General features: G+C 40.4%; 1 protein-coding gene across 2 annotated transcripts in view; it reads left to right on the forward strand.

Moving 5' to 3' along the window:
• The first annotated feature begins 512 nt into the window (after positions 1-512).
• Positions 513-9,961, forward strand: part of tecrb (trans-2,3-enoyl-CoA reductase b) — a 15,469-nt gene continuing 6,020 nt past the window's right edge. Inside the window, exons 1-2 of one of the 2 annotated variants that reach the window (XM_034896260.1) lie at positions 513-748; positions 5,022-5,072. In XM_034896260.1, coding sequence (XP_034752151.1) covers positions 734-748; positions 5,022-5,072 — 66 coding nt within the window. In that variant the 5' untranslated portion in view covers positions 513-733. Of the gene's footprint in view, positions 749-4,716; positions 5,073-9,961 lie in introns of those variants that run through there. The other variant, XM_034896252.1, reaches the window with a different exon arrangement.

Genomic DNA, 9,961 nt, shown 5'->3' on the forward strand with positions numbered 1-9,961 from the left:
AGGACAATTGATGCACGTGGAAAAATGAATATACACAGAAATGCATTTTAACAAAAACGGTAAATCAGAAATCTGTAAAAGATAGATACATAAACATGAATATAATAAATAGACAAACAAATTCAAAACCATTTATAACATTAACAAAGAAAAGAGATGTAGGATTAAATTCAATATCAGTGGGGGACCGTGGTCTTTGAGGCAGACTGCAGAGGGGAAGAAACCGTTTTTGTGGTGTGAAGTTTTGGTCCTGCCTGAGTGGAGGGGTTCAAACAGTGGTGTCCGTAGTGAGAGATGGGGGGTGGGGAATCACATACTGTAGTAGCATACACTTGAGAAAGAGATGCAAGGGGAAATTGGGAAAATAATGGAAAGTCTCTTTTGGGCAAAGTCAACAGATAGATAAATGTTCATTACAATTTAGGAGGAGTTTCCCAAATTGTGTCGTCGCCGGTTGGATCGGTAAACCTGCGCACTCAAAGCGCAATGCATGGATAATCCAATTACCTGTGAAGCTTAAGACCGATAGGTTAGCGAAGCTGAGACCTCTCTGTTTGCTCAAATGTCATTGGCTACGGCACCGATGGTGTCTGAAGGCTGCCAGTTTTGATTGGCTGTTGCACGGTCATAATGCCCGCCTACGGTGGCCTCAGCAGTCGCATATTACTCCGCTGATTGGAGGCGGCTCTGTCACTCGTCTCGGAAATTAAGGAAGGGGGTGCAAGCTGCCAAGATGAAGCACTACGAGGTATGAAAGTCTAAACCTTCAATGGGGCGCTTAATGGGGTTACAGTTTAATTTAATCAGAACAATGCAGGGGTTTCCTGTGATTTCTGTACGGATAATTTCCGCCAGAACAGTCATCTCTTCAAACACGAGCAGTAAAGATCGCATACTGCAGCAACAACGCCTGTCATGTAGCCTACTGGTTGCGATGACCCGGGGATTTGTGGCCTCTCGTATACGGGAATTAACGACTGTTGGCTAATATTGTTCAGGAAATTTAAGCTTCACCCACAGTTATGACGAATTACGCTTGTATTCTGTATTTGGTAGACCCCATACGCTAAATGTCGATGTTAGCTGAACTCAGAGCCCTCTGTCTGTAGGATATTGCTGGCTTGGCAGGAATGGCGATTCTTATCATTGTTATTACCCAATAATGCAGGTGAACAGTCAAGTGCGCAAAAATGAACCCTCATGGCTGGATGTGATGTGGTGTTTAACGCCGCATCAGCATCAGATTGACCCTATGTTGGTGTCAGAAACTTACTTAGAAAGAAAAATCTGATTATTGTTTAACTGTCTCAAAAACATTCAGACTTGACTCATCACACAGACCTCTATTAGTCTTTTATCATTAATGTGAAATACTACTATGTCACTTCACCATTATTATTGAGGAGTACAAATTCCTCAATAATAACATTTCTAAATGTTGGCAAAAAGAATTTCCTAGAACCCATCAGACAGGATTTGAACTAGTCTGACAGAAACTGACCCAACCAGTGCTTCTTTGGTTCCTCTTCTTTCTGTTGACAGATGTGGCTGTGGTAACAGATGAGGGGCAAAACAACATTTACATCATACAGTAATACAGTACTTGCACTGGTGATTGACTTTGGTTCAATGGCCATGGCCATTGAAATTGATGGATAAGCCAGTAAGTAGGCTAGGCATTGTGACAGCATTAGCCACAACCTGCATCTTCAGTTAACAACTTCTGGCCATACACTTCATACACGTGGCTGCTTTTCCACTAGCCTGCTCATTTCTGAAGTATGTGTGAACTGTTATAGTCAGGCATATGTTCCCACATTGTATTAGCCAGTGGGCCTATTCATTGTGAGTGCTAAGATTAGGTGAAGGTGGAAGAAAAAATTACAGAATATGGCATGTGACCATGGTGCATTTTGCAGTTGCAATACACACCTACGGTACTCAAGACAGAGAATCTGACAGGTATGCTCAATCTTATAAAAGTGAACATTAGTCTGGGGAGTCTGCTGTGTATTTCTACTGCACAAGAGGTGTGATCAACAGACATACTTCAAGTGACTCTGTACGCAATTGGATAGTCCTTCAACCAATCAGACCAACAATCCGGGTGACGTAGGCTACTTTGCCGGTCGGTAGTAAGGCACTTGCCCTTCGAAATCTTTTAAAATCGCAGCGACAGCGGCATCATCTGGTTGCTGCACTTTGCTTGCCGCCATGTTGAATGTAAACAAATACTGCTTGCTGTCGCTTCTCTATAGCCATCATGTTAAACCCGTCAATAGTGCGCCAGGTGCATAAGCCAGCATCTTGGGTTACATAGTTGGGAACTTGAGGGTTGCTGGTTCAAGTCTCCATACGGAGCTAAGTACGGAGTGTGGATGGGGTGGCAGTAGCTCAGTAAACAGCATCAATTATTATTACACCAGTATGAAACCATATGGGTGAAATGTTGTTGTGTATGTAGCTAATGAAACTGAATGACTAGCCAGTAAATACGCATTATGGCACGATTCGCTACAACAAGTATAGTAACTGAAGTCACAGGAATGTGGTCGTTGCCGGGTGTGGACTGTGACTAACACCCTAACCAGTGCACATGTTAAAAGATGCATGCTCATGCGTTTTCAGTTTATTTCTTTCTGTGTTCCTTAACATTTAAAAAAAAAAAATGTAACAGCCATTTTGTAAAAATGAATCATACTGGTTTCTATTATTTACTTTGTGCATGCTTTATAGGGCACACCACATCAATCTAAAGCTAAACAGAAATACTTTAACAACTCAAAAATGGTAAATTAATAAATTTTTAGTTACAATGTAACACCAAAAATATCTTTGGGCATAAATCAAAACTGTAGATATTATCCATTTGGGCCATTACATAGATAGTTGTCACATAGCACCAGCTGCATCACTTTCACAGTGAACTGTCTTGCTTACACACCGACTGCCCAACAGTATCTTGACGTGCGTACAAAAGCACTTTCGGAGCAAAGAGACATGTCCACTTAATCTTTCCAGATTTCAATAAGTTGTGTCTTACCTTGGGATAAGAGCTACAGGCAAAGAACAGCAAAAGTCCACTGTCACAATTGAAGCCTTTTCCTCCCTTCTTTACCCTCACCCTAGAGTGCATTACCAGGACAGACTGCCAGACCGAAGCTTTATATAGATGAGAGGGGGGAGGTACCATGGTCGTAGGTATGCTTGGCACAGGGAAGACTGAGATGGGGTTATTTCCTTGAAGTCACAACGGTAGTGTCATTTGTCCTGTGACCTGTAGGGTTGCAGCAGTATACCGTTCTCACAGTATACCACAGTATGAAAATTGACGGTTATACTGCATACATTTGCATGTCTACGTTTAGGAAAAAGGTTTTTAAAGAGCGACTTTTTATACTTGCTTCTCAAGAGGTACTGAAACAGGATGGGATAATTGACAGCAACTATAAGTCTAGGCAAGAGGGCAGAATAAAAAACACAAATGTCCAAAAAGACAAAAAAAAATTCAATTTTTCATACACACATGATCTAATAAGACATATATAAAATAATAAGGCAAAACACAACACATAAAGGCTGTTAAACTACTTTATCATATTACATCTGTCATGTTCTAAGAAGCCAATTCTCCACCTTTTAAACATGACTGAGCCTCTGACATAGAAGATGACTTTCAGCATGGAATGACTACAAAATAAAAACCTCAGTAGACAAAATGTTTTATTAAAACTTGTGTGTGACAAATACTGGATATGTCATAATCTAACAAACTCAGATTTATATGTATATTTTTTTAAATCATGCACGGAAATTGTTGCATCGATAATCGGTTTACAATCTAATCATACGCATAATTTGCATTTCTTATTTGCGACTTTTTAAAATTTCGTTCAAAAGTAGCTTGACAAGTGAACGATAGCATGGTTATAGATAAATGACTGGCCTATGCCTTCATGTTGCCACCATGGAAACTGAATCCCAACTGTTTGTCATTAGAGAGTGGAAGGCTGGGAGTGGGCATGCCCCAACTAAGCCCTCAGAATCTGGAGTATTATCACCCCTTGGTGGAGGAAAAGGTGACTCCCCATGTGAGTGACCGAGAGATCTGCCTTCTAAGTTTACACACTGTAAGAAGGATGTGTTCTATGGGTAGGACCCTAAACTGGTTCATTCAGGTGTGTGATCAAAGGTCAGTGATGTACATCAGGGCTGGAGATAGATGGACAGATGGACAGTACTGCACTAAATGTAAATGAGTGCCATGAGATCACCACATGGGTGGGTGTCTGTAGGGAGAGGGTTGGTCATGCAAAGTTAGCAGTAGATGTTTATATTTAGCTGGTGAGAGGAAAAGAGGGGGACAAACTAGGAAAGGGGGATTGCTATTTGTCATGTTACCTCTCCTCCATCTTCCCACTTAGCCAGGGGTTGAGAGGTGTCAGTGGTCATCAGGTGTCCTTTTCTTAGGAAGGAGTTATGTTGAAATGTAGCTACTCTAGTATATACGCAGATGATCTACTGCAGACAGTTTGTCAGGAGGATACTGGGCATTCCTGTGTATGCAACTGTGCACACACATGTGGCGTATGTCCACGCTCCAGGGGTCGACTGGCAGTTAAATAAAGCAACACACCAGAAGTGAAGGAATGAGAGGGGGGCGAAGAGGGCAGGAGACCAAGAGAATGGCAGAGAGAAATAGAGAAAAAGAGGAGGGAGGGGTAGAGAAGCAGGGGGAGAGACTGATTTATTTCCACAGCTGAGAGCTCCTGTATAGTTTGGCGTAGATTTCGGACGGGCAGTTGAGAGGAGAAGAGGGACAAGAAAGCCAAAAGAGGGAAAGAAGGGAAAAACAGAGTGCAAGGAGGAGGACTGTGGACATGGATGCCCTAGCACTAGAGGCCACCAGCACTAAAAAACCATCCAACGGGGCGGCGGCGGTTGCTGCCCCGGTGCCGGCTCAAGCCCCGGTCAAGCGCAAACCTGCTAAAAAAACTAAAAAGGCTGTTGTTTTCTTTGAGGTGGAGATACTGGATGCCAAGACCAAGGACAAGCTCTGCTTCCTGGACAAGGTGAGAACGTATTTCTAACAGTTTTCATCTTGATTTCAGTACAAGTATACTTTTTTTTAAGCTCAGCTCTGACAAAAAGTATTTGTAAATACTGCATATGCACATTTAACGTGCATATGCAGTATTTATCCTTTTGCCTGAATGTTTGCAAAATGCATTAGGTGCCGTTTGTCGCGCGTGCGTGCGTGCGTGTGTGTGCGTGTGCGCGTGTGCGTGTGTGTCACTGGTGCCCTCTTTCATGCATACGATACAACACTGCTGTTTTCTGTTAGCTGGGTACGCAAGGTTTTTTTGCACACACACATACAGGGGTAGACAAAATATCAAACAACTGCCCAGTACAGCTGTGCAAACCAATATGAGAGCCCTCCAACAACACCAACCTTTGCAAAGTTGACCTTTCTTTGTGAATCTGTTGGAAGGCGGGCTGATTAAACTCTGTGGTCACTGTTTTGTGCAGACCCCTACCACAACTAGACCTGATGATTCCGGGAAAAATAAATGAATCATTTTCCCAAAAACATTTTTAGCTTAGAATTGATATCAGGATTCACTGCCACAATTTTTTTCTCTAAAAGTTTAATGTTTATTGCTCACGTGAACCGTAACAAAACATATTGGCAGAATCCACACAGATTTTTGGCACCTATAGCACATTTTTGCATCACCACAAGCCTGTAAACATAGAGGCTTCATTGAAGAGAAGGGAGAGCATTGCAGCACTAGGGAGCTTTTTAAAACCTATTTTATACAGTATATTTTTTAAACTCACAGAAGAAAGTAGTAGCGTTTGTGATGTAGGCTCATAAAATTAAATGAGAATCAAAGTCTTACTTTTTTTTTTTTTTTTTTTTTAAATCACATTTCAATTTTGTATGCGCTGTACATTGAGCGCAACCTCAGTCACTCTGTCTCGCGCAACCACACACTCGCTACTAGAGCCCAACCGACAAAGGATTTATAAGGCGGAATCGATACAAATGTTTGGGGATTTAAAAATCTGATATTCCGAGATATCGGCCGTTATATATTTTAAAAACAAACAAAGCATAAACAGATTTCCCTAACATTGGTTATTTGTAGTTTTTTATTAGTATTAAAATTCTGATACATAAAATGTGTAAAAATAAAATCTTAAGATATGAAACTTAAAGTTCTTTGAAGCAAAAACAATAACAAAATCAGTGTTGCAAACAGGGACGCTGTAGATTGCCCTCTGGTGGACAAACTATGCAACGCCAACACTCATTCCATTATGAAAGGTGTTTTGTCCGTTTTAATTTTTTTGGCTCACATTAAGGTTGAAACATGTTGCTGTAGCGTGATGTGTAAATGTTGTGTGGTTTAGTCACAAATGTAATACGAGATTTGCAGTACAGTCTGCGTGTTTTTGTGAATGTACCCAAGTCAAACTTTAGTTTAAGAAAGACACAAGGTTTTGAACGACTTACTTTAGCAGTTGTTGTTTCAGGGCGCTACCATATCAACGTCAATCTCCAAATGCGGATGAACGGACTCCATAGGAGGAAATGTCATTATTATATGAGGCTTCTTTTTTAACTGCAAGGTTAGTATTGTTTTTCACTAACGAGAAAACCAAAAATTCACAAGGCATCTAAATGGAACCAAGCTTTAGGAGTTTTCCATCTTTACTCTCCTCCCTGTTACGTTGCATTTGGAGATGAAAGCGCCTCACAACAACAACAACAACAACAACAACAAGTCCTTCAAAACCTTTCTTTTTAGTAAACTCTGTGTACACAAACAATGTTCTCAATGCTCGGGTTCATGTGTAGAGACCCTGGTGATTCTTTGAGTATCACCAGGTTGTGTTTCATGTTGTGCCTTCTTAGCGTTTTAAAAATGTTAATTTTGATGCTATCATAGAAGTGCCCCTAACACTCCCATTCAAAATACCATTTGACCGAAAAACGTAGATACGGTAAATCTTAATGTGGTGCTTCCGTCCCCAAATATGCTTTTAAGCTAAGTTTGACTTTGGTACAGCAACAAAAACCTAGGTTGCATTTTTCGCCAGCGTTATTTTGATAGGACTTTTATACTCATTGTTTCATTAGGTATATTTACAGTAATTTGAACTTTGTTATTGTTGTGTAAGACAGTTTTCATTTATATTGTGAGGCCTGTAACTCAGTGGTGTTGCATTAGGAGGGTTAAATGTGTTGTTGGTGTGAGGCCTGTTGGTGTATAAAGTTGCATTAGCCAAGTTTACAGTGGGGTTAGTCTGTCAGCAGGGCCAGACTCAGTGTTTTAATGCCTGCTTCTCAAGTATAAAATGCTATCCTTGTTGGATTATACCCTGTAGTTGGCTTAACAGGGTTCCATAGTGTTATCATGCACAATCCTAACACCTTTTGGAGAGCAAGTTTCACAGGTTTGACAGATATAGATCGGGAACCAGACAAAGGGCATTTTGGGGGACTGGTTTCTTGAAGTAAGGCAGCAGAGCTAAACACACAGTGAGTTAGAAAGAAAACTCTACTGGGGCAGACTCTCTCAATACTGAATAAAGCCTGTGAAAAAAGAAGGGGCAGCAGTGGTCACAGACAGGCGGTTCCTCAGTGATGTCATGCTGCTGAAAATGGCCTGTAGTCCTCTGGACGACGTGATCAGAGGACATGTCTATTACAGCAGCAGACTGCACCAGTCTATCTTAGATGGGTCACGCGATGTTTGAGGACCTTTTTCCTCAGAGAAAGTACTAGTTCTTTAAGTTCCTTCCTTCTTTAAGTATTGTAGTATTTAAATACTACAATAGGGGTTACAATTTTATAATAATCTAGCACTACCACACTGTTTATACTGAACAATGTTGGTTTGTGTAATTGATTATATGTCTTGGCCTTTGATTCTTAGTATGGCCAAACTCAATGCTCTCTAACAAAGACACAAACTTGCTCAACACTATTATTTTGTTAGTGCTATCTGGTCTTTCACACAGCTACATGTACAGTAGACTGATGAACTCTTCTAGAAAGAGCTTAATAACCACAGAGCAACACACATGTGTGGAATATGTTTCGTACTTTCTTGCAAGCCTCCTTGCAAGAAGATGGTATGATTGCATGCTGGTATACATTTCAAAGAAGCGTCTTAGCTCCCCTAGTGCAGGCCAGCAGGGAAATACAGGCTAACTGCTAAGATGTTTTGAGGAACCTTTCACCAGCGTCATAAATGTCAGAGGCCTAAGAGAAATTTGATGTGGATGCCTGAGATATTATAGTTATGTAATGTGCAGAAAGTATTGCATAGTTTGTTTTCATAAGGAATTGTCTACATTTTCGGTCTCTATTCATTTCAGTTAAATAACTTGCAGAGACTTGGAACGTGTACAAGACAGACCATCTGTCATTTAAAAAATAATGAAGGAAGGGATAGTATTCACATCTCTCACTCTCTAAGTTTATTTTAGTAACCTTCAGAAATGAATGGATATCAGTGGTTGCATCTACTTATCCAAGCATCAAAGCTTCATAAACTGGTCTGAGTCATTTTTTTTTCATACGAGTTAGGTAAATTTAACTTGCTTAAAAGTCATTTTAAAAATGAATTATGTAAATTAATAATATATAAAGTAGCTACTACTATTTGTATTAAATGGGCTAAAACATGCAGAAACACGTATATTAGTAAGGTCATTATGAATGAAGCATAGTTTTTGTAACTCAGGTCAAAACTACATTTTTCCATTCAGAGTGCCACGGTTACTGGACCTTATTACAGATGCACCAATTACATTTTATATTTACCCAACACCAACTCGTAGTATGTGCCAATACCACTGTTTTGTTTTTGTTTTCAAATTTATAATATATTTTTATGTAAGAATAACTTTGACTTAAAATGGAGCCTGTGGCCCCCAGGGACTGTCTTAAGTTTAATTGTGTTACTGTAACACTGACCTTTCTTTAAGAAACTGTATTTAGTGTGGATCAGTCAGATCATTACTGACACATGGGATTAATAAGGTCAGTACCCTCATACATCCCTAGACCTTATCATAGTCACTGAATGAGTCACTGAGCTGGATCCTCAGAGGTAAACTAAAAGCCATTTCATACTTTTGGAAAAAAAAAACAATTGGGTTTGTTTTTTTATTCAATAATTGTGGTTAGTTATAAAAAATGTATTCAGTTGGTCAAATAGGATTCCACATAAAAATGTAGGATTCCACACTGAACATAAATTGCTGGCGACAGCTTGCAGAGCTAAGAAAATGTTGCTGCCTGTAGACTAGCAGAGCTCACCACTCTCAGGCCATGTGTTAGACATACAGAACAAGATTTCATATCAATAAAATGTAAAGATCCTCATCATTTTAAATGGTTTTATGTAGTGTGGAAGCTCAACTCAAAAAGATAAAGCCATTTGATCAGATATTGGGAATGTGGTGATGGCTTCAAAGGTCCTATGACATTGTGCGCTTTGGATGCTTTTATATAGACCTTAGTGGTCCCCTAATACCATATCTGAAGTCTCTTTCCCAAAATTCAGCCTTGGTGCAGAATTACAGCCACTAGAGTCAGTCCCACAATGAGCTTTCCTTAGGACGTGACATTTCTGAGTCTGTAGCTTGGTAGCTAGGAGGTGGGGAGGCAAGGTGGAGGCTGGGTGGGTGGCCTTGACCAACTGCTACTTTGCTCAGTTGAAAGCAGGGGCAACATTCCAGATCGGCCCATCTGAGCCTTCATTTTCTCAAAGGCAGAGCAGGATACTCATGGCTCGGTTTACACCTATCAACATTTCTAGCCACAGGGGGACCATAGGCAAGCTGGCACAGATTAATGTAAAACTCATAAAGTAAAATTTGTATGTCATGGGACCTTATAAGTTACCCGACTCTGCCTCAGACCAGGAGGTTTCACTGC

Source organism: Etheostoma cragini, chromosome 2 (assembly GCF_013103735.1).
Source record: "Etheostoma cragini isolate CJK2018 chromosome 2, CSU_Ecrag_1.0, whole genome shotgun sequence".
In the NCBI taxonomy this organism is placed as follows: Eukaryota; Metazoa; Chordata; class Actinopteri; order Perciformes; family Percidae; genus Etheostoma; species Etheostoma cragini.